We start from the raw sequence: 26621 nt of genomic DNA, 5'->3' as shown, positions 1-26621 counted from the left end.
TCTCATTTGAGAATCGGTGCCTTTAAACTTCTCACGTGAGAATCGTATCTTGGTGACCAGGGAAATGGGTGGCACAATCATCTCAGGCACCGCAGCTAGTTGTGCAGGTCGTGTCCCACAGGCGTGACAGAATCTAGTATCGTGTTTTCCCAGATTCAACCTGATTATGTTTCTGTACTCATATCCTAATGCTCTTAACATCGACACTTAAGACTGAATACCATTCCTTACATGAATTATTTACACTTACCATCCACACTTACAACTGAATACCCAACCTTACATGCATAATTTACACTTACCATCTACACTTAAGACTGAATACCCAACCTTGCATAAATTATATGCACTAACCATCTACACCTAAGACTGAATACCCAACCTTACATAAATTATTTACACTTACCATCTACACCTAAGACTGAATACCCAACCTTACATAAATTATATGCACTAACCATCTACACCTAAGACTGAATACCCAACCTTACATAAATTATTTACACTTACCATCTACACCTAAGACTGAATACCCAACCTTACATAAATTATTTACACTTACCATCTACCCTTAAGACTGAATACCCAACCTTGCATAAATTATATGCACTAACCATCTACACCTAAGACTGAATACCCAACCTTACATAAATTATTTACACTTACCATCTACACCTAAGACTGAAACCCACCAGCCTTACATCCAATATGTACAGTTAACATCATGGTTACATTGGCATTGCTAAGTTCCATGAACATAAAGTCGCACATCTGTGCAGAGCCCCCTAAAACAGTGTGAACAATCTCCTTCTTCAGGCACAAACACCCAGGACATTCCAGTCAGGAAGATACCGGGGAAGACACTTTCCATGAATATATGACTGTGATGCTATTTGTTCACTGATTAGAGGTTAAATGGAACTAAGTACTGTTAGTGTTGCCCTGGACAACACATCATTCAACCATCCACCTACACATAGAGTACATAAACCAATGGCAGTATGACGAACTGGGCACTCCACACCATCTTAACCTCATGTCTACTATGTACATAAAGGACAGTCTAGTCACAGAACCTCATAAACTTTGTCTGACTTGTTTTTAGTACCCTCCACATCAAAGCAGGATTTCCCTTTTTATCTCAGAAAGAATTAAGTGAAGACAACAAGAGGACAATTGACCTTTGTGGAGGTGAATACGATCCCTCCACCAAAATACAAACAATAGCTGAGGGTCAAGAGGGGGGTGTTCATCTTCCTGATACTTCATATCTTAAGCAGTTAATCTTCAAAGTTGATTTGAAACTGGCTTTGAAGCTGTCGTTATCACCAAATTTGGTAATTGGTTCATGATCACGAATCAGGAATCTTTGAAACATCGTCAATAAACTGTAATTAATTTTTACTTGAAGAGGTTTTCAACTAAATACAACTTGATCCTCATCCTCATCTTGGCCTAGCCAAATACCACCTTGTTGAGGTGTGGTCAAAAGTTCAGATAAATATCCACGTGAACAAACGACTTGATTAGATTGATTAATGCAGAAATAATGGTCAAAGATATCAGACTATTAAAATAGGGGTGTATGGACTATTTACTGTAATTGGAACAAACTGATAGGAGACTGTTCTCGACAAATTGTCCATGAGGGGCAAAAGTTCAATCCCGCTCAAAGGGTAGAAGTTTTATAAAGAGGTGTCTTTTCCATACAATGTTGAATTTAAGATCTTGATCCACTGAGAAATTGGCACTTGTGACAGGATCATATCACTGCCTTTATGGGGGCTGCACAAGATAAGTAGAAAGTCACGTTGACAAATGTGTAGAAAGAAATCTGACACTGTAATACCAAGATCATGTACGCATCACATGACAATGAAATACAGCTTACATTACAATCACGACAACTTCATCAAAAAGAGCTTTTTTTCTAAGTTGTTTATTTTCCTTAATGTCAAGGAGGCTGATGTGTTTACAGAACAGGAGACAATCATTGTATTAAAAAATCTAATAAAATCAAAGTGGAATCTACTATGGGTTTGTGTTGGGTTTAGAACAACAGAATCAATAGAGAAAATTTTTTTTGAGAATTATGTAAACAAGCTGTGTGAAATCAATGGTTAGAGAAGGGGTTGGTTGGTTTGTTTGTTGTTTAACGCAGCACTCAGCAATATTCCAGCTATAGGACGGCGGTCTGTAAATAATCGAGTCTGGACCAGACATTCCAGTGATTAATATCATGAGCATCGATCCACGCAATTGGGATCGATGACATGCATCAACCAAGTCAGCGAGCCGGACCACCCGATCCCATTAATCGCCTTTTACGACAAGCATAGTCGCCTTTTACGACAAGCATAGTCGCCTTTTACGGCAAGCATGGGTTGCTGAAGACCTATTCTACCCCGGAATCTTCACGGGTCGAGAAGGGGATTTAGAAGAAGAGAAACCAAAGCACCATTACATGTTTACTAATGTCGGGTTCAAACTCCATCCATGGCTGATCACAAAAGTAACCACAGTGACCGCTGGACCAACAAAAAATGATATTTGCACACAGATGTGATAAACTTTGAAGAAAATGTTGTTTATGCCTATGTCACACTGACTGGATGCTTTAAAGAAAATGGTAAAATGGACAATGACTCATAAACAATGAAAAGTGAAAGATTGAAGGTGATTGAAAAAGCTACCCAAAACACACGTGTGAACGAAACCAGTGGTTTAGCCCATGCTTGTGCAATACATGACAAGTAACAATGAATGTGGGCATAACATAGTTCATTCCAGATGCAACTGAACTGCACTCTTGGAAGTTGAAAATGTAATGTTTTTTTAATACTTTTATCTCTTGTTATCTGCATGATCCCAAAATAGTGACACTGAGTATAGTTGTAAGAGTATAGTTATGTGTGTAACCAATATATGACCTCATCAGCACGGAATTCAATTCAGCTTGGGATAACAAATATATCACCTAACTTTTCAGAAACGTCAAATAAATTACACTCAGAGAACATACCACAAATTGCAAACTTTTTCATCCTCACAATTTATCTGCCTGTAAATAAATTTATTTTTTTTCTAATCTGGCTATGCTGAATTGTGTTTTGTTTACAAAACGAATGACATAGTCGAATGTAGTGCAACGAGAACAATGCCATGCTGACAATAGCTATCAATTTAGTTGACATCTTATGCTATCTCTGTCTAGACCGAAATGAGAACAATTGGCCATGCTGGAAACAACTTCTACCATCATCGCTGGCATTTTTGGGTCATTCTGCGGAGAGCGTTTGCCACCTTGTTATCATCATTTGTAAAAAAATGGGCCAATAATTATTCATTATTTCACCCAATGTCCACCTCCTCGTCCATCTTCTGCCCCAAAAATGTCTAATACTTTATGGGGGAAAACATTTTTTCACTGCCATCAACAAAATAGAAACTATTATGCAAACACATTTATTTCTAGATGAAGTCCCTGTTGTCGTTTGTTATCTGGCACTGTTTTTGCTTTACATTTTTCAGTGACTGGTGAATCATTAATGGGTTGCTTGTCTCTGTTGGTGAGATAATATGCCCTGAGCGCTGTGTAAAGAATTGCCCAATACGGTAAACTGCACACAGGCTATCGTACCACGCATGGTCTTCTCCAAGTCTGAAAACACAAAAACAGCTGCCCTGAAGTATCTGGATGTAACTTGTCTGAACAAGTTTGTCTTGTTAAAATAGAAAAGCTCTATCCTCTACTAAAGAATGAGTAATTCAGATTACGAAGGAAATTAATACGGAGCAAAGAAAGTGCAGCTTTGTTCATTGATCTGACACCTGGATAGATTTAGTACCCAAGCAACCTATGTTTGCGTAAGAGGATAACGCATGGTCATTTTTACTGATTTTGCTGATAACATGTCATCTTATCCCAAATGCGTTGATCGATGCTCATGACGTCAATCACTTGATTGTCTGGTCAAGACTCGATTATTTACAGACCGCCATCAAATAGCTGTAATATTGTTAGGTAGACGCCAAACAATAAACAAAAACAAACAAAATGATACATTGAAATGTGTTAGTATTTATTCAGTAGAACAACATTAGGTCATAGTGACAGTGGAATTGGTCATCATCATTCTGGTCTGTTTCGAAAGTCATTATACTGATTTATGAGCCTTGGATTGTCACTATTTCTGTGTTCGTGGTTTCGATCCAATGGACAGTCTCTCATATGAACCTTAAAATATCCAAACATTCCCAAGCAAGTCTACAAAACTTTGGCAAGTCTATATTTTTCAGTTTGTGAAAACACAGAGATTATCTGGGCTCCATGTTATCAAAAGACAATTGAACAACTCTAAACAAACTTTTCAGACTTGATGTTAGTAGAAAATGAGTTGGAAAGTGGGAGAGTGGGAGAGTGAGTGAGTGAGTGAGTGAGTGAGTGAGTGAGTGTGTATGGTTTTACACAGAGTTTAGTTTAGTTTAGAAATGTTAAAACAATATCGTGATGGGGTGGACACCAACGGGATAAGCAAATGCTTTAACCACACCCAAGGGTAATTAGCAAATCCTGTGCACAGCCAATGGCAGCATCTTAGACCACTGGATCACCCTGTCACCCCTCTAACTTGTCAAGACCATAACTGAATCTATATTACACAATGAACCAAATCTCAACAAAATTGAATATCATAACAATTGAAACTAACTGTACTGTCTGAGTTTTCAGAACAGGGCTAGACACGGCCACTAGACTGTTAATCCAAGACAAGTGAAATTCCAGAGATGGACTATGTGTTTTCAACCAAAATCTAGATATTTTTCAAATATTAGTCCGAAATAAGCTCCGGCCTAGTGGAATATGATTTGTTTGTTTGTTTGTTTAACATCTCACTCACACAAATAATCAAGCCTGGACCAGACAATCCAGTGATTGACATCATGAGCATCAATACACACAATTGGGATACAATGACATGCATCAACCAAGTCAACGAGCCTGAGTACCAGATCCCGTTAGTTGCCTCTTACGACAAGCATAGTCGCCTTTTACAGCAAGCACAGGTTGCTGAAGACCTGTTCTAACCCGGATCTTCACGGGTCTGATGAATATAACCAATGGTATCTATCCCAGCAGGCAGAAAGAAGAAACTGAAGGAATCTAAAAAAAAGAAACTAATCAGAATGTCAAATTTACACTTCTCCGATTAACATCGAAAGAAAATGCATTTCTTGAGTTTCATGCATCAACACAAGGCTGAAATAAGAAACTTTCACCACTCATAAAACCCAGCAAATTGATCGGACAGAATAACACGGAAGGTGTGGAAATAGATGGCAAAGTGAGAGTAAGGAAGTGGTTTGTCAACGAGACTTGACACAGGTGGTGAGCAACTCAATTGTGTTACAGAAACGCCACCATCAATCTCAATTTGCCCTGGTTTCCCAGCCCTCTGTGAGTAGACATCTTGCAGCTTGACCCCACTCAAGGCCATCTCAATTCTCAGAGAACAACTTGTTACTTCCACAGAACTGGTTTGTTCCGCTAGCCAAAATACTGCTGCAGACAATGACGCTGAGAGACACTGGAAGCAAACATGGTCTGAATGCCAGAGGTGTAGGCTGGTGGTGTTGTATCAAGTCACAGAAATAGGCACTACATATGCTGGGCTGAGTCAATGGAACAATAAAACAAATGCCAGTTTGGTACCTCATGTGACCTCTGTCAGTAGTGACCATTTCCATATACAAGCAGCGTGGAGAGGAAGACGGTCTGGATTAATATTCCATTGTTCTGAATATACAAACATGTCAGGACTAACAAGTCACAGGCACCACCATGTTGACAGAGGCCAGTTCAGCCTTGAAGTTAATTTCCCGAGTGAGTGAGTGAGTGAGTGAGTGAGTGAGTGAGTGAGTGAGTGAGTGAGTGAGTGAGTGAGTGAGTGAGTGAGTGAGTGAGTGAGTGAGTGAGCTGGGTTTTAAAACCCCTTCGAACAGTATTCCAGTTTTATCCCAGGAGAAAACCCAAAATGATACAGTTCTCAAAGTTGACGACTTTGGTGAAACCCACCAGCACAGGTGCGGTGCTGACAAATGAAATGCTGTGCCTTAGACAACTGGGTTGCCCGAGGAAGCACCCCCAACAACAATTTCCCGACATTCAATACGATCAAGAAGGTCCGGGTGGAAGTGTAACATGAACTCTTCTGGAAGAAATACTCAACCAGCCAATTCCGTGTGAGATGCCATTCACATACACCAGGAAACCAGATAACAATACTCAACCAGCCAATTCAGTGTGAGATGCCATGCACATGCACCAGCAAACCAGATAACAATACTCAACCAGCCAATTCAGTGTGAGATGCCATGCACATGCACCAGCAAACCAGATAACAATACTCAACCAGCCAATTCAGTGTGAGATGCCATACACATGCACCAGCAAACCAGATAACAATACTCAACCAGCCAATTCAATGTGAGATGCCATGCACATGCACCAGCAAACCAGATAACAATACTCAACCAGCCAATTCAATGTGAGATGCCATGCACATGCACCAGCAAACCAGATAACAATACTCAACCAGCCAATTCAGTGTGAGATGCCATGCACATGCACATGCACATGCACAAGCAAACCAGATAACAGTTGACAAACCTAGAAGTATAATAGTTGCCTACAACTGAAGCCATGAGTCGGACTCCATGTTGTCCTGCTTAATCACAACACCCAATCTAATCATTAACTCTGAAATCTAGAGCTTGTGTCCACAAAGTTTTTGTATCAGTATCCACATACAGGTCTCCCACCTCGGCACAAACATCCTTCAACACTAGAAAAGTATTGGCACATTTGGCAAACCACTCATGAAGCACAAACGTAGATATATTTTTTTTCTGTGAAAAGAGCACCATGGTAATTTCAATGTCATTAATAACCACCTACAGGTTGAACTTCCCATCAGTTTCTACAGAACAGTCGGACTCCAGCCTGACAAATGTCACTGGTCTATCAATACTCCGATCATGACCCTTGATACATGTAGTATTTGTTTTGGCAAAACACTTGAGCTTGAATGTTTGTTTAATCTGGACATATGACCATGATAACACCACAGTCATGCCATGCGAGAGATTTGTTTCCTCTGCACACACCTGTCTTCCACATGCTAGATCTCCCACCTCCAAGTCCCACTCTGCCTCTTGCCAACACACACAGATCAGACCAAATGACAACACATTAACACTGCACACTCAATATCATATGTCATTAGGGAACCACTGTCTGGTGCTTGTTTACAATTAGTCTTCCTGAGAATAGTATATCATTCACTGTTAGTTTTTCCAGTGTACATAAATACAGCTATCACTCCCCTGAGATTAAAAAAGAAATCTATAGGATTCCTGCATGATTTAGACACTGACAGTTAACACATCTGGAAGATATCCCAAATGGTTATGGTGAACGTCTGTGCGATACTAAAAACATCCCAGTATCATTACAATAGGATAAGGACATCAATTTGTCCCATTATTGTTACATTATGATTAAAGACATGGAAAGAAATCAATAAAATCTCCAAAAGACGAATTCTTCCTAATGCTAACTTAACTAAAATACCCCCGGGTATCATTCTATAATTTGAGTTCATGTATGAAAAATGAAACAATATTTGAAAAAATATGTGTACGTTTTTTCTTGTATTCCAGGGAATTATCTCAACATGTGTAGGAGGCTGAATTTCTTTAGAGATAAATGCAGAATTCAGAGTCTGAAGTGAATATATTTATCCCAATAAAATGAACAAACTGAATATCGAAACTGACCTTTCAGAAAAGAATAACTCATTGTGGAAATTCCAGGGCATATCCCATGTGTGCAGGCTGAATGTCCTTATAGGTAAGCCTATATACAGAGTCAGACGTGAATATTTTTATCACAAGAAAATAAACAAACGAAGTAAGGTAACTGAACATCAAAACTGACCTTTCAGAAAATAACCGCTCATCATGAAAACTAAACGGTCTCATTATCACATCCATTGGCAACAGTTGTAATGTCTCAACAAAAGTATTGTCATTTTCCTCGTCCAATCTCCAGCAACTGGACACTTCAAGTGGATACAAAATTGGGCCTTGAGGTGTTACTCTACAGGACCGGATGTAAACATTCTTCATCAACCCTACAAATAGCAGAGATTTCTTAACATTATGGATATGGTCTGGCTTTATTAACAGAAATGATGACCAAGGACATATTTATAATCAAATGAAATGTAATACGAAATGAAATATGAGATGAGACAGTAGACCAACTGATCATAATTGTTAATATAATCAGATTGAAAATATGCCATCACCAGTTTGTGTTTCCCAGCAAGATGTCTGACAATCTGGATACATCTGGTGCCGTTTAACAACAATCTGTAAAACTTTAGTTCAAATTTTTGAAAAAGTTACTCATGTAACACAATGTAATTTGATAGAAAATTAAACAACAGCTCGAAGGAATAGGCACAGATAATGTTAGAAAAAGAATCATTATTTTTTGCCTCACATGGTTCCTCTACTTAACCTAAATCATTACAACATTCTGGCTGGCTCACAAGATCGATCCAACAAGATTTGTTTGTTGTTGAATAATGCCGATCTCAGCAATATTCCTGCAATATAGCTCTGGTCTGTAAATAATCGAGTCTGGACCAGACAATCCAGTGATTGACATCATTTACATTGGACCAGGCCTTTGGAATACGATGACACGCATCAACCAAATCATCAAGCCTGACCACCGATCCATTTATCACCTCTTACGACAAGCAAAGATTGCTGAGACCTGTATTGTACAACCCCACAAGAGTGTTTGTTAGTTTTGTTTGTTTGTTTGTTTGTTTGTTTGTTTGTTTGTTGTTTAAAGCCGCACTCAGCAATATTCCAGCTATATGACGGCGGTCTGGACCAGACAATCCAGTGATTGACATCTTGAGCATCGATCCACGCAATTGGGACCGATGACATGCATAAACCAAGTCAGCGAGTCTGACCACCCGATCCCGTTAGTGGCCTTTTACGACAAGCATAGTCGCCTTTTACGGCAAGCATGGGTTACCTAAGACCTATTCTACCCTGGCAACAAGAGTGAGTGAGTTTGGTTTAATGCCTTTTTTAAGTTTTTCAGTTATAATCCATGCAGGTCATATGGGAGGTAAGCCCAAATTTAGGCAGGTCTGAGATGTTTACCACTGGGACCCACAAACAAAGGCATGGTGCTGACAAACCTAACATCATAATCAGGATTCAAACCAATAATCAGCAGATCCTGTGATCCTTTGTCATAAAACACTGTAAAATACCAGCTTATTGTTACTAAATGGTTGATCTCCTCATGGGGAGTAATAATTACTCAGATGTGCTGTTTCTGTCATTTTGTATGACAAAGCACTAAAAAATGTACATTTTATAAAAAATAAAATCTGTATTGGTCAATTAATCCAGACTGCAGCTGGCCTGACAAAGTCTGTAGCTGAAAATTAACCTACCTAAAAGCCCTTGCAAAAAGGAACCAAAAGCAACAATTTGCCTTTTTCCAAATACAAATCGGGATCTGATTCTAATAGCATTTGCCTTAAGGAGATAATTAACAGCTTCTACGGGCATGCAGATCCACTCCATGAAGTAAGACTCCTTGGCCTATGATTATTTCATGTTCAACTTGTAACACCCACCTCTCAAAATGAGGGTCACAAAATCGCCTAGAGGTATGCAATCATCTACAGAGCTGATTACCTCCCCTATTGCCACTTCTCCTAATAGTGATAGCCAGTTCTGCATGACAAAAAAACGACCATTATCAATCTCCTTGAATGGAAGGCCAGATTCCACAACTACCAGTCTAATTGGGGCCTGCCAGAAGGGACTATAACTAATTGCTCAACTCGTTGGCCCAAGTATCTCTGAGAGGATGTGTATGATGAATATAGGAGCACTCTGCTTACATGATAGACCAGTCAAGATGGATGTATCTGACACACAAGGCCAATATTAACCCCGATTAAAACACTCAAGTTGGAAGAGTTACTTACCATATTTAGCCATTTAAAAAATTTACAATTATAACTGACAATGTGTGTTTCAAGTCGTTTTGTTGAACTAAAAAAGATTAATTAACTGATGTTCCATGCTTGTAGTGCAGGCGACTATGCTTGTTTTGACGAACATCTAGTCTCTGAAAAGAACATATCGTACTGTAAAAACAGAATTATCTTAAAATTATCTTAATAAAAATTTAATAAAGAGGAGCTCAGAGACTCTCTTCATTTTCAGATACTGCAGTAATCTAGACTTTCCAAAGATTATAGACTTGCATGGGCTGTATCTGATATATTTGTATCAGGGTCTGTAAGACAGACTAATGCTTGTTGTAAGAGGCAACAAACGGGATTGGGTGGTCAGGCTCACTGACTTTGTTGATGTATGTCATCATATCCCAGTTGCCAGGATCGATGCTCATGATGTCAATCACTGGATTGTCTGGTCCAGACACGATTATTTACAGACCGCCGTCATAAATTCTGAGTTAAAGAAACTTCCAGTTTGCAAAGAGCAGATGCAGTGACATTGTCGCCCCTCAAAGTAAGTAACATGTTCCTGTTAAGCAGTTGTACGTTTCATGCTTTTGATGTCAACAATATCTGTGTAACATGGGTCTCCATGGATATGGTGACGCCAATGTCATATTCAAAGAAGCAATGTTACGGTTATAAACACTTATTTTAATTTTCAACACAGTTCTTACAAAAATAAATTTCTGAGATGGATGCTTTTTTGTAATAGCTTGAAGCATCATTGTCAACAGTGACATACATAATTGAGAGCTGATGCCCAAGTCTAGCAGAAACATGAAACATCTTACAGCCATAATCCTCCATAATTCTTTCCAAAGTTTTTAACTTTTTATTCAAATGACATTCAACATTTGATTATATTTTTCAAAATTGATCATATTTTTAGATTTAATTTTTAAAAAATAAATTATTATTTTATTGCCATATAACATATTTGATCATACCATCAAACTTTGATTATGTTTTTATCATTAAGTTTAAAAATAATTCAATGTCTTATATTAATGTCATGTAACTTATATGAGTTCCATTGCAGAGCACCAAATTCTTTCTTATCTTCAGCCTTGTGCCGTCATTTCTTTGAAATGGAAAAAAATATATATAAAAAATAAAATTTGTGCAAAGTCAATTTACACCCCATTATGATCGTCATACAACTCACCTTCCTGAGATTCTGGAACACAAATTTCATTTACCCTTGCCTGACTTGTTGTTATAAAAACTAGATTCATAAACAATAATAAATTTGATTTATGTGCATACATTTTTTAGATGTTAATGCCATGGACATCCCTCATTGTGCATATTTCAATTACATCAGACATTGTGTTCTATAGAACATATGGGTCAAGTGTGGACAATCAATTAAGAATAAACCTTTCCACAGCTGGATCACTTGATAGATCAAGATCCCAGCTCCTGTACAAGAATCCCTGAAACCTTTCCCTATACTGAGTAGTTGGAATAAGACAACCGCTGCCATCCGACTTAAACATAAACCAAATTTGAGCCCCATATTGAGAATGTCGACATGAGTTTAATCTGTAGTCCCTTGTAGCAACCCTTCCAAGATGTGATTAAATTCACAGACACTCTCCTCGGAGAAGACTCGGGGCGGCACAACCGTTTCCAACAAATCCACCAAATTAAACCATGGGAGAATCCCTTAAAGACAAATTCATTGATGGTGTGACCCTGTGGTTGACTTTTCGTCTCATGGTGAGGGTGCTGAGTGGAGATCTCTTGAGCAGGTCTGTCTTGGTCTAATGGACACTGAGCAGCAGTGATCAAGGCTAAGTCTCGTGAGGCTGCACCTAGGTACGATACTGGACAAGCTATTTGTGGTGAGTGTGGAGCCGTGATTTACTCTTCAAACGCAATGCTAGTGGTTGGAACACAAGCCTAAGTGTGTCTGAATGGAGGAATTGGTGGGGCAACATTTGGAAGTGAGGGTGAGTGAGAGTGAAATGAAGTCTGCACAACTATTTCAGTCTTCACTGGTCTGAAGCCCAAGTCTGGTAAAAGTCTGTCCAGTCTAGTAAGCTCAGCTGATAACAGTCCGTATAATAACACGCAAAAGAATACTGAAAATGATGTCAAGAGCCATGTTTTGGCCTGTAGACTCTAATGCTTTGGGCACAGACTGAGAAAGTGGTGTGCATGTGTGCATGCATGTGCGTGTGTGCGTGTCTGTGTGTTACTAGTAGGACTAATGACAGTATTACAGTACAAGCCAACTTAGATACCACTCAACAGTGGTTACATGGATACCCCGCTCAGACGTAGTATACTCAGTGTTCCTGTCTGCCGGTATTTACCAGTTTTTTACCGGTAAAACTGGCCTTGGACCGGTAATTCATGTCACTGCCAGTCCCTGTTGACCGACAAAAAAAGTACCTTATCAAACTCTGTTGTTGACCAAAACATCGTTGATATTCAAATAAGTATATTTTTCGAACAAAGTCAGCTTGTCTATTTGTGTCAAAATCTTCAAAAATAGAGGAGAAAATTGTGACTGAACTTTGTGTGAATGACATGTAGATCGAACTAAGTTACTTCAGAGATGACATCATTGCACTGAACATGATGTTGAAAGAATTAAAACATGGACATTTTCATACCTTTTTTAGTTTTTGAAAGTTGGGACTGACATAAATTAGGGGGACAGGTAATGTTTAGAGCAGTTTCAAAAGCCAGTGGGAACACTGATGATGACTACAAGCATCAGTTGGTATCACATGGCTGGGGATCGAACCCAAGACCTTCTGCTCTCTGTCTGTCTACTTGATCACAGAGGAATTCCCATTTCGGAAGTACATGACACGGCTGGGGATCGAACCCACAAACGTCTGCTCTCATGCCAGCTGCTCTACCACCAGACCACAGAGGCAGTCCAGTTTAAATGTAGTTAATATGACAGTCAAAAATCCCTGAACATATTTTTCATTCATTTTGAATTCAAAAACAAAAATGTGTTTTTCTTACTGTGAGCATGTTTGTCACAAATAAGCATATCATAAAGAACTTTTATTACATATTTTTCTTTTAAATTTTTTGGGGAGTGGAGTGAAATGATCACAACACGTCTCAAACAAATTAATTCAGGCAGGGTTCAGATCGGTTTAATGGAAAATGATTCTCATTCAAAACGGTTTCTAAAATCCAGATAACCTCACCAAGAAGTATCAGCCAAATATTTTCACATTAATGACCCACAACCCATTCTGCCTCCTGAAAACTATCATTTGGGAAAGTGTATTCTACATTCACCATTCAACATGTTTCTTATCTGATATTAACCTTGATGTGAAAAACGAGTAAAAAACCCATGACATTTTCTCCTATAGATTTGTCTCTTCCTTTGAATTTCTGTGCCCCGGTACTCCACTGAGCCAGTCTGACAGTGCAAACCTCAAGGACTTTCTGTGTAAGCCAGAATAATGTATCTGCAACAAAGCCACCATCAGAATGACCTACGGCATGTCCGACTCACTTCAAGCTCTCTGTACAGTTTGCCCATGCTGAACCATGTACCAGTTAAGGATAGCAATAGATTTAATTAAACCTCAAACATACATCTAAGTTATCCTCCAAGAACCAAATTGAATGATATTCTGCACTAGTTCTTCTTCTCCAGACCTGCTGGCTCTACAGACAGATAAATATCCTTAGTTTGTTCAATATTTCTATTTTGTTTGAAGCCTTTTAGGGCTAAAGGTCTTTTCTCAATTAATCTTGGAACAATCTGTTGTTATTGACCTACTTGTTCCAAACAGAGCCATATAATGAATTTGATCTTTAAAATGGGGAGATAAATCTAACCTGCAACAACTTTCAATCACTGAAGCTACTCTTCTGAAAATGCTGTTCCCACTGAGACCACGAACATCTGTCTGAAGTTGATGCTCAGGATTCCGTATCAATCAAGGAAGTCACATCAATAAATTGCTTTATTTGATCCGAAAATTAGTTCCTCTAGCTGATCAATTACAAAAGACAAAACGGCCTGTAAACGTATTTCTCATAATTAAATGGAAACCAAAATGACCAAAAAATTCTGATCAAATATTAAATGGAATTAGAGAATCATTTATTTTTTTTCCAATTAGTAAAAACATACAGCAACGACCGTAATCAGTGCACTCAATAAACACAGAAGTAAAATATCGAAGTAGTATCAAGTGAAAAATATACAAAAGTTCTCGGATATTAGCAATTTTGGAGGAAAACATAATCCAGTAACAAGTTGACCTGAACTTTCTTTTTCTTGATAGAGCTTTAAAATAGGATCTGTTCTCTTTCAAATAGATTACATAAGGTAGAACATAGCGTGACATGGGGACATTCATCTTAGCTGATTTCTCTCAGTGATATCCTTGAGGGCAGGGCGCCAAGACTTATGCAGTCAAGAGAAGCAAGGTGATCATGACTCTAGTCGTATCATTTTGTTTGTTTGTTTGTTGTTTAACGCCGCACTCAGCAATATTCCAGCTTCATGACACCAGTCTGTAAATAATCCAGACCAGAAAACCCAGTGATTTACATCATGAACATCAATCAACACAATTGGGATTTGATGACATGCATCAACCTCAATCAGCAAGCCTGACCACTTGATCCCGTTAGTCGCCTCTTACGACAAGCATAGTCACCTAACGGGATTGGGTGGTCTGGCTCGCTGACTTGGTTGATGCATATCATCGTATCCCAATTGCGTAGATCAATGCTCATGATGTCAATCACTGGATTGTCTGGTCCAGACTCGATTATTTACAGGCTGCGGTCATTTCACTTGAAAATTGCTGAGTGCGGCGTTAAACAACAAAAGAAGTATGGAATACATGGTCAATGCAATATTGCATAACAACATCAAGCCATGACAGTTCTTAAACCATGCCTGATGAGAAGCTGGATGTTCCACAGTCTTATCAATTTTCTGTAACTTTGAACAAATCATGCCATGGAAATCGCCACATGAGACATTTCTGATATTTCTCCACGCATATTATCATTTCTGTAATGCATACATGTAGAACTATCAATGGACAAAACCTTGCTGGCTAATGAAATAGCCATTGAACAAACTACTATGTGGGAACATGGATATCGAGCAATCTAACATCAAACAAAGACAAATGTTCCTGTATATCGAGATGAAACACAATATTTCATCTGTCATGTATTTCTTAGAACAGTAATGAATAAAGTGGCCTATTGTAGCCTATGATCTGGTCTGCATACACAACTCAAAGCTTACTTAAACTGCCCCTTTGGCAAATAACCTATACCATTTATTTAACTTTCCTAACAAGCCTTGCAGACATCACATCCCTTTGTATATGTGGCATAAAGTTTGTAGATTTAACAAGACACAAGTGCACTGTTTTTTCAGAGCTGAAATGAAAATCTTTACTGCTAGGCTGCGTAGCTTACCTGTATAATGTCACAAAACTTGTTTATTCTGATACCATCAATGTTGCATGAAGATCTGACGTGGAGGTCAGGTGAGCTTCCCGATCAGCATCAAGGTTTCTTACTTCTCAGTATGAGTGAGCGAATCATTGAAACAAGCATAATTGATGTCTGTATCTCTATAACGAACATAATCAGGGAGCTCCGAATGCAAATTAATAAAGCTGTGCAAATGCATTGTTGTGGATATTTCATACATCCTATCGTTTCTGGAGCCCATGGCATCTACACCAATAGGGTGTATCATCAATGGTATATTTGTGTTCTGTGGCGGTTTTCACTTGCAAAGATCAAAATTTCCCAATCAATGAGGTTAAGAAATGAGGCTGAATTGTTTTCAAAAGCTGATGTCTGATGACCCACACATCCTTCAGTTTGATTGAACAGCCAAGTTTCACTCAGGTCTCACCTGACGCGACATCTAATGGAAGTGTCATCAGGTATTCATGCAGGTATCATATCAGAGTCAAAGATCAGATTCCAAGGAGATTTCATCATGACCCTTTTGTTTCAGAGAAGTCAAAACTGTGTAAGCTTATGGTAGACAATGACCTGATAACACTCAACATGATATAAGCTCACATGAACCATCCATTCAGATACCAGATAAGTACTCACCGATTGCTGCTTTACCCCATACTTCAACAATGAACTCTTCTGTACTGTTGTCTTTGCTGTCTAAAGGACTCCGGCCAAGAGAATGTTCCATCTCCCATAGAATTTTAGGGGGTTCATGGTGTTGGATAAAACTGTTTTCATTTTCAAACTCTTCACCCCATGGATTCCAATTCTCATCATCAGAAATTTCTGAAAAGACAAAAATGGACTTAATTTTCAGTAAGGATTCAGAGTTATTATGACATATGACATAAACAATTATGACAAGTCCAATAGAGAGTGAGTGAGTATGGTTTTACACCGCCTTTAGCAATATTCCAGCATAATCACGGTGGGGAACCCAGAAATGGGCTTCACACATTGTACCCATATCAGGAATCGAACCCGCTGGTGATCAGGCTCGCTGACTTTGTTGTTGCATGTCATTGTATCCCAATTGCGTGGATTGATGTTCATGATGTCAATTACTGGATTGTCTGGTCCAGACTCGACCATATTGCTGACAGCAGCGTTAAACAACCAACCAACAAACAAACAAACGAGAGAGTGAATCGAGTCATCGTCCAAGGCAATCAGCAATAATTCTCTTAAAGTCCAAGAATGTTCAAACCTAGGAAATTATCCATTGGCATTATTTTCCGTAAATTTAACTCTCATGAACATCTGGGCTGTGATAACCTAAGATCGCCTAAAAGACATTTTGCTAGACACAGGATTCAGACAAGCGTCAAAAGTTCCTGGCTGCATTTAAAGGGGAACAACATTCAGGAATATCCCAGTCCCAGTAAGTTTGATTCAAGTTGTTATCACACTATATTGACCATGCATTTTGGTCTGGCAGATAATGGTTACAACAGAAACACAATGTGTCAAGCTACAACTCCCACAGTTAGACAAGGCAGTTGTGCTTGGCCTCCTTTAAGGCAGTTGTGCATGCCCCCCCCCCCCCCTTAAGTACATCTCCACTGCATACCCACAGGACTACACAGACAAAGCCATGTGATATACTGTTTAATGACAAAAATTCACTTGCTATTAATAATTCCATGATTACACTACAAATCACTCATGTTCACATTTCTTTCTGAATATGCACATATTTCTTCTGAAATTTGTATGCTTACATAAAGATACAACTTCAGTCAACTTCAGTGTATGCATGACCAGATCGTTTATATGTCTATCTAAAAACTCTTTGCCAGGGCTCTGGTAAAACAATTCCCAAGCTGACATTTCGTACCCAACTCTCAAGACCAACAGCGGATACCCAGGTAGTAAATTTGGACTCGTCCCAGACCTAAATTCTCCACAAGACAATTCCCCACTCAAAGTAGGACATTTCCCCATACCCTAATGCAGGATATATAAACTTAGAAGAGGATATTTTAAATGAATATAGTCTGTCATGTTGTCTGACTAGATATGATTTATGATCTTAACAATCACCGGCAGTGGCCATGTAGACAATTGCCCAATGAGCATGCTGAGTACGTAACAGTTTATTATGAGAGGAAATCGGTATTGAAGGCTTACTACCATGCTTTTAATCCTTCCATTATCTCTAAGATCTTCTCTTACCCTTCTACTAGTATAATAGCAAAGAAGAACATCAGATTGTGAAATGCCAGTCCTACGAAGATGAAAGGAAGTCACCAAACCAGTTCATGCATTCGGTACCAAAGAAGATCAGATTTAGTTAGATGTCCATTTGGGGAAATGTCTGGGTGTGGTATTGTCCGCTTGGAGAATTGTCCGTGTGGGGAAATGTCAGTGTCTGGTATTGTCCGCTTGGAGAATTGACAATATGGGGAAATGTCAGTGTCTGGTATTGTCCGCTTGGAGAATTGTCCATTTGGGGAAATGTCTGGGTGTGGTATTGTCCGCTTGGAGAATTGTCCGTGTGGGGAAATGTCAGTGTCTGGTATTGTCAGCTTGGAGAATTGTCCGTGTGGGGAAATGTCAGTGTCTGGTATTGTCCGCTTGGAGAATTGTCAATGTGGGGAAATGTCAGTGTCTGGTATTGTCCGCTTGGAGAATTGTCCATGTGGGGAAATACCAGTGTCTGGTATTGTCCGCTTGGAGAATTGTCAATGTGGGGAAATGTCAGTGTCTGGTATTGTCCGCTTGGAGAATTGTCCGTGTGGGGAAATGTCAGTGTGTGGTATTGTCAGCTTCACACTTTTTCACAGCAAGAGCACCCACCATCACCTGGCATCATGTGTGATGACACACTAAAACACACAGGGAGTTGTCTCCCTTGGGTAGTCAGTCAGCAAGCTCCTCACAGCGATAGTACTTTCCTGGAGCTCTCTATACTATCGCTGCCACCAGTCAAAACTCCCCACTGTGAATAGGTGGCCACAACCATGCTTGGAGTTGAACTAGCAACCGAATGACCGTTATGTTTACAAACAAGTGACGACTGTTGTGACGCCGAATACACTTATCGCTGCTAAATTACTTTCTTCGTTTGTCAATTTGAATTTCTGTTTCATTAAAACTATCATGTTATTGATATAGTAAGAATGTAAGGGAGAAGTTGGTTGATTTTCCGTTAGTCTGCAATCTCGAACCAATCTGATTATCAAAACAACAAAGTAAATTCATCTGGAAAACATGGTCAGTCGTAAACCTTTTCAAATTGAAATATGATGGCATTCCCAAAGACAGAAACAAAAGTATAAACGTTACTACATATGGGGTTGGAGGGCAAATTTCAAGAATCTGGAAATTTGCCCTCAAATTCCAAATTAAGTACTGTTTCTACTTTTGTTTATGTCTATGGGAATGCAATCACAGTGAATTTTGAAAAGGTTTACCACCGACCATATTAACTTTTCGTTTGTTTGATCAGTTTGGTTCGAGATTGCAGATGAACGGAAAATCACCCGACTTCTCCCTTATTACTTTTTATTCTTACTACACCAATTACATGATAAAAATGAAATAGAAATTGTAGCTGACAAACAAACAAAATAATAAAGCAAGGGTAAGAATATTCGGCTCCACAGCAGTCATCACTTGTTTGTAAACATAACAGTCATTCATGCGATGCGAGTTCAACTCCAAGCATAGTTGTAGCCACCTATCACAGTGGGGAGTTTTGCATGGTGGCAGCGATAGCTCAGAGAGCTCCGCAACGGATATTGCTGTGAGGAGCTTGGTCAGCCAACTGTGAGTTGTCTCCCTAGGGTAGCTGCCAACTGTGAGTTGTCTCCCTTGGGTAGTCAGGTGATGGCATCTGTGGAAACCATGAATAAAGCAACCTTTCCGAAAGCATGGGGACATAATAAATCTGATTCCCCATGGAGTGTTAATGAAGAAATTATCCCTGACATCAGAAAGTTATCATCGATGAAACACGGCCATGTTGACATTTAAATTATGACAAGGTCAACATAGCAACATAACAGTCTGATACATGAATAAAGAGACACAGAGGCAGTATTCTGGAATCTAAAGTTTCTTTTCTTGAATCACTACTGGCAGTGTGTCAATCAGACATAAACTTCCATGCATCAATACACTCAGGATTAGAAATTAACACAAGCCCTAGGCTAGCACAAATCCTGTGGTAAGTACAAATTTCCCCATTGTTTAAACATTACAAGGGCAATTTGTCTTTACCCAGGCTAGTAAAACTTTTGAGCATTGTTCTAAACCTGTACACATCATGACATATCGGGACTTCAGTGATAAACATCATGGTGAGCTATTGACTGCACAGTGACCATGGCGCAAAGTCAAAACATGTGCCTGGAGCACCCTAACCTGGCACAGTCACTGAAGGAAATAACGATAAGATCTTATGGATTTCTGCCCCCCTTTGTGTCGGATGAGGAAGCCAATAAGCGCCCAATAGGCTTCTTTGAAATAGCCCCTGCAATCTTGTTTGTACACTTAACAAGGTTAGAAAAAATATCATATGCTGTGTTATTGAATCCTTCAGGCATGTCATATAGCCTGAAATAACATCATCATAGAATATGTTATTGTGTAAAAATCACACGAGTCACGCCAGATGTAATTGAACAGGCAAGGACAAAACAATAAGCCAAAAGCATGTAACAGCAATTTGAGCTGTTCTGACAAGAATCAATTACTGCCTCACCCCGTGGTGATCCTTGCACTTCCAGACTTTCTTATGAATGTGCCCAGTAGCAGATCACTCGAGCCCCTTCAAAAGTTTGAAAAGTCAGAGTATCAGACGGCATCCCCATGCAACCAATAGCTGGTGGCAAATAGCAGCAAATGTAGACAGAAGCCAGAAAAACTTAAGGCAGTGTTTAATGAACTTTTATGGGCGAAAATCCAAAGCAAGGAATAGTAGACAGCTTTAGGGTAGGTTAATTCCATTACAATTTTCCAAGAGGGCAGCTCATTCCACCGACGTACCTTCCAGAAACTAACTCTGCCACATCTACAAACTAGGGTCTCATGTCCACGACGCTTCAGTTCAGGGGCTACCTCGAGCAGTCGAGAACAAATTAATCCTGTCGTCAACACCCATGAATAGCATCTTCTTAATCCCTCCGTGAGCAAACACAAGACCCGATCACAAAGGCAAATTGTGGGGCCTCAATTGGAAAGGTGTAAAGGAAACTAATGCCCCATACCCTGAGCAGGAATCAATGCTTTTACTGCAATTGCTTGACAGTAATAGAAGTTAATTTGCATTAACCACTTGAATGAGTGTGACTGAAAATGTATTGATCTTCTCAATATCTCTAATCAATTAAGTTAGATTTCCGTTCCAATAATCGGCAAACACTGTCATTTTTCCACGTGGCCTCCTACCCTCCAGATGCAGACGGATGGCAAGATCACTACATCTTGCCCAACGTCCATTTTTGATCAATGCTCGTCTTACTTCTGTCTACAAGACCACGTGAGCTAATCTAACCTGTTACTAAACTTGGAATAGATTTTTTTCGGTGAAGACGGCTAATTTGTCCACCAAATTCTCTTCGACTGAATGCGTGAACCGTATACATTTTCGACATTACCACTTTTCGATCCAGACAGTTGTGTCGTCAGGTGTCTAATCATCTGTATCAGCAATGATCATCACTGGAAAGGTCATCTAAACAATGTACACTACAGGTTCTTGCAATCCATACACAAAATCAAGATAGGCAGGTTTATTGTGGGCTGTAATCTAGCCATGGGGACCCATATTGACTGAGAACATATAATCACAATGATAACTAACTCCATCATTTGCTGTACGTGTTGGAACGATATAGATTTAGCAAGCCTTGAACACACACACAAACAATACAACATATGAATTGTCCAATGTCTATTAACCAATTCCCTTTCCACATTCTGCCAACATTCTCCAGACCTAAATAGTGATGAACACGATACTGCACCACCCAGGCGACTACAAACTGCAGCCTCCGGCTTATTGGCATTAAAACTATTTCCACATATGACTTTGACATCTTCAGATGGATATAAATTGGCATCTACTGATAGCTTTTATCAGTCGCACTCAGCAATATTCCAGATATATGACGGCGGTCAGTAAATAATCGAGTTTGGACCAGACAATCCAGTGATTGACATCATGAGCATTGATCCACGCAATTGGAATACGATAATATGAATCAACCAAGTCTGAGCGGGCCTCAGACCACCCGATCCCGTTAGTCACCTCTTACGACAAGCATGGTCGCCTTTTATGGCAAGCATGGGTTGATGAAGACCTATTCTACCCGGGATCTTCATGGGTCTCATTTCAGTGGCTAGGCCCCCAACAAAAATACAGTTAACTACAGTAAAAAAAAAAAACCAGTTTGTTATATCCGTCAGCTCGTTTTAAGTGTGTTCGTTACAAATTTAGTTTACTTTATGAGAGTTACATGTGTCCCAACCATCCCAAATTTGGAACCCCTCAATTTTGTTGTGCTTCACTAGAAACACAGCCGTTATCTTCAATATGGTGATGACTTGTACTGACGTATTGCAAAAATATCTGTTCTTCAACGGAAAAATTCTTTAAAAAATAAATGGTCTCCCTGTCTTCCTGAGCTAAATAAGGAAACAATCATGAATTTTTTGGTCTCATATGGAAATCGAAAAATTATGTGAATGAGTGAGCTTGTTTTAATGCTGCTTTGAGTGAGTTGGGTTTAACGCCGCGTTGAACAGTATTCCAGTTATATCACAGTGGGAGGAAAGTCAAAGTGATGCAGGTCTCAGAGATTTACCACTTTGGTGAAACCCAAATGTATGGTAAAACTGGCTATGGTGCTGACAAACCAAGAAACATAATCGGGACAAGCCAGGATTTGACAATATGAGCATAGGGAAAAAGCAATGAAGCGATGGGGCAGAACACTGTCTTATGACCTATAATTTGAACTGAATCAGGAAAGCATCTTGTTATCATACAAGGCTCTACAACATTTCCTCAAAATAGATTATTAACCCTGCAACCTGCTAATCCAAAGTGGTGATTAATGGAAATTGAGCTCAGTGCGGCCAGAATAACGAGATTACACTTGCATGCCATTCCCCATATGCCCAAACATACAGAAAATGAGCTCTCATACCAATACCATCATCAAAGGTTTCCAAAGCACCTGATGATATGTTTTGTCAAGGACATGTGCCATGAACATCCACAAGAACTATCTAGTTCTCCTGGAAAACCTGTACACCTTTTACACTTTTATTACTTGTCTTTTGTCTTCATTTCGAACGAAACTGCCAAAATCAATCAATTACATCTCCTATCGGGAAATTAATCTTTGAACTGTGGTACAAAATCTTTATAAATATGCATAATATGCAGAACGTTATTGGATGACTTCACCATTCCCACCGAGTGCAGGATCTCCCGTGATCATAAACCGACCACATTTCTTACGACCTCACAAACCTAACACCAGCTATACTCACGTGCATATTGTTTCCAGCAGCACTATTACCTTACATATATTTTTATTTATATGTCTGGGTATTATAGCAATCTTATTACAATAATCTAAGGTTAATGTGACCTACTACCAGGTGCTAGATTGTCACTACTACTATAGTAGGTGTTGACTCTAGCACACACAGACAAAAAGTGATGTTGCTGTCATTGTGATGTCATGGCTTGTAAGTTACGAGACTACTTGGCAACAACTAATTGTGTGATTGACAGTGAAGAGGACGTCTAAAATTTTAGATATTGTGATTGAAGCCAAAATACAGGATTTATGGCAGATATGTAAAAGAGGGAGAAGTTTCGTAAAAATTATGCAGAACATTATTGAATTACCTCACCCACCCCAGGATCACAGAACAAAGTCACTATTGACCCATGACAAACAACAAAAAACAAACCAGATTTGTTAAAAAGGAAGCCGTTCTCCACACTTTATTGGTGTTAATCTTTTTATTCCAAGACTGTTCAGGTGATCTAAGAAATTAATCAGACAGTCCCCGCTGCGCTCAAACACAAACATAATCAATTTCCGCAAAAAATGCTTTGATCTTCCTCACGGGGTAATTTATGCTCCAATCTTCGCCTCGGAGGAACATTTCATTATTTGCCATCAACCTACCAAGATCTTCAACATTGCTTTTGGTTGTTTATTTCTTACACAAATTTTCAATATCTCTTTAAGGTGATTGTGAGTGTTGAAATCCCAGCCTTTCATCCTACACTTCGGTGCTGGGCAATCACTGACCCTAATCGTTGAGCGCAGTGGTATGCAAGGTAATATGTGCCATTCTAACTGCAGACCCCAGGGAAGCACTCAGCAGCAAAAAATGAACTTTTATTCCCCAAATTGTGAAATGGTGATTTAAAAAATATTGATAATGACATCTGATGATCTTATTTTTCTGTGATTGCAAAGAATTAAACAATATCTTGAGGTTTTAAGATTTTTAATCTTTTGGAATTGCAGAATTGGATTAAGTGATGATATATATATATATAGCCCTCCGCATTACATGCCAGGGGGACAAAAATGTCAAAAAGACAAATAGTTCCAACAGAGAAGATACAAGACAAAACAGTCACATACAATGTCAAAAACCGTCACATCAAAGGAGTGGTAGTTAACATAATCTCCCTGTATGAATATCCAGAACAGTTGCTGGCAGTATTGGCATTTCAGATATCATATGATATCTTTATAAATAATTCCAATTTCTTACATTTTCTTTATAATACAAGCATCAGCTACTCTCTGATGACCTTCATCATGGAGGTACTTCCTGCTATGATCTGGAAGGTTAAAAAGTGTTCAAAGCAAAGGATGAAAGTCAAGCGGTCCTTTTTTTCAGCTCTTATCTTAAAAAGGACAGACTTAGTGGATCCTCAGATTTAAACGAAATAGCCAACATTGACTCACACAAAGCAAATAGCAATCTGAGTGTGAAGAAGCAGTTCCATGTAAGTGTATTGTTTGTATCCATGGTAACATGAAAACACAAATACTTCAGAGAAGAAGTCGTGTGAACACCATAAAGATTGAGAGATACTTATTAATGCAAACTGAGCGAGTGGTGGTTGCTACTGGTAGGGCAGGACATGTTCACCCTTTTGCGAACACCTGGTGTCATCACTGGTATCAAGGTATCCATTCATATAATTTTCACAGCTATCTTTCCCTCCACCCAAAGGAATCTGTTTTGGCTAATGATGTGTTGACGCTGTATTTTTGCAAGTGTCACTGGAGTTGGTATACTTCAAAGTTTATCAGTCTGGGTGAATTACAGCCTTTTCAGGCTTAAATTATTAAATATTTTCACTATATTAAGTAACAGTTGATAAAATGACTTCTGAACCTTTCGACTCAAGTCTCGATTGAAAACCTGCTCAGACCGTTCATAGAAAAAAACCAGATCATCCATGAGACTCTTTCATTTCTCCATGGGAATAAACGATCAATAGCTAAAGGGAAGCATCACTGCAATGTTAAAAGTTTAACAGTATTGATTGAAAAAAACATTACAGCCGCTAGAACCAGGAGCCGTACATTTAATGCAGTTTCAAACTTTACATGAATATTGAATTCAAATAAAAATCAAGATTCCGGCATATTTTCAATTTTACATTTCCATCCTATTGTCACTGCCGAGGCAGATCACCATCTCAGACTAATGACAGCTTAAAACGGAATAAAAAAGTTGGATTGTCCCTTCTATCAGTAAAGAGTTCCTTAATTTCTCCCATTTTCCACTTGACTAATTATTTTGCAAGGAGCTCTACCGAGACGCAGATTGAATTGACGAAACAATTTCATTAGCGAGAATCGTGGTGGCGTAGAGATATTACACCATCACAGATCGCGCGTAGTCCGGATGCAAGGCCTCCAGCATGCCCTATAATCTTTACTTGTCTCTAACCTGCCTTAGAAGCTAATCAATGCATCCTCGACAATAACATTAAATATGAATAGAAGCAACAGATATGAACAAATCATTTCTTTGATTTTCTAATCAGCTGAAAACGGACACTGCTGAAATGCTACATAATGTAGCCAGCCTATTGATCAAACTAAGAAAGTTAAGTCAAATCATCATGACGCATACAGTGTCACTGAACTGGACAGGTCAGTGGTCAACCACGTACTGTGATGGACACAATTTGTGCTTCTGATGTTTTTTAGTTGTTGGGTCAATTTATGGATTTTTTCAGTTTGAAAATGCAAAAGAAAAAACATCACAAAATATGTCAATTATCTTTCCTTTCTTATTACTTGTAAACTTATAATTAAAGATATGTAACAATAATGCTGACTTGGCATAACACACAATTCACGACTGCTTGTAGAGGATATATTGTCTTTCAGCTATCTAAACTATCAGTGAACTAGGGACAGTGTTGGCCATTCTATAAGAACTGGGGACAGTGTTGGCCATTCTATAAGAACTGGGGACAGTGTTGGCCATTCTATAAGAACTTGGGACAGTGTTGGCCATTCTATAAGAACTAGGGACAGTGTTGGCCATTCTATAAGAACTGGGGACAGTGTTGGCCATTCTATAAGAACTGGGGACAGTGTTGGCCATTCTATAAGAACTAGGGACAGTGTTGGCCATTCTATAAGAACTTGGGACAGTGTTGGCCATTCTTTAAGAACTGGGGACAGTGTTGGCCATTCTATAAGAACTAGGGACAGTGTTGGCCATTCTATAAGAACTAGGGACAGTGTTGGCCATTCTATAAGAACAAGGGACACTGTTGGCTATTCTATAAGAACTAGGGACAGTGTTGGCCATTCTTTAAGAACTGGGGACAGTGTTGGCCATTCTATAAGAACTGGGGACATTGTTGGCCATTCTATAAGAACAAGGGACAGTGTTGGCTATTCTATAAGAACTAGTTCTTGCACTTCGTCAGAGACCTTCTCTACCCCTGAGTTCTTGCACTTCGTCAGAGACCTT

At 39.1% G+C, this 26621-nt stretch overlaps 1 protein-coding gene across 4 annotated transcripts in view; it reads right to left on the bottom strand.

Moving 5' to 3' along the window:
- LOC124133040 (ribitol-5-phosphate xylosyltransferase 1-like) overlaps positions 1-26621 on the bottom strand; it is a 191106-nt gene that overhangs the window by 89692 nt on the left and 74793 nt on the right. For all 4 annotated transcript variants that reach the window (XR_007222775.1, XR_007222776.1, XM_048401769.1 and 1 more), the window contains one exon: positions 16227-16415. Coding sequence is in view for 2 of the 4 variants with exons in the window: in XM_048401769.1 (XP_048257726.1) it covers positions 16227-16415 (189 nt within the window). In the remaining 2 variants the exon portion in view is untranslated. The remainder of the gene's footprint in view (positions 1-16226; positions 16416-26621) is intronic.

The sequence above is a fragment of the Haliotis rufescens genome, unplaced genomic scaffold (genome assembly GCF_023055435.1).
Source record: "Haliotis rufescens isolate VD_foot unplaced genomic scaffold, xgHalRufe1.0.p SCAF_23, whole genome shotgun sequence".
In the NCBI taxonomy this organism is placed as follows: Eukaryota; Metazoa; Mollusca; class Gastropoda; order Lepetellida; family Haliotidae; genus Haliotis; species Haliotis rufescens.
The sequence above is the reverse complement of the archived record's forward strand: the minus strand, read 5'-3'. Positions and strand labels throughout refer to the sequence as shown.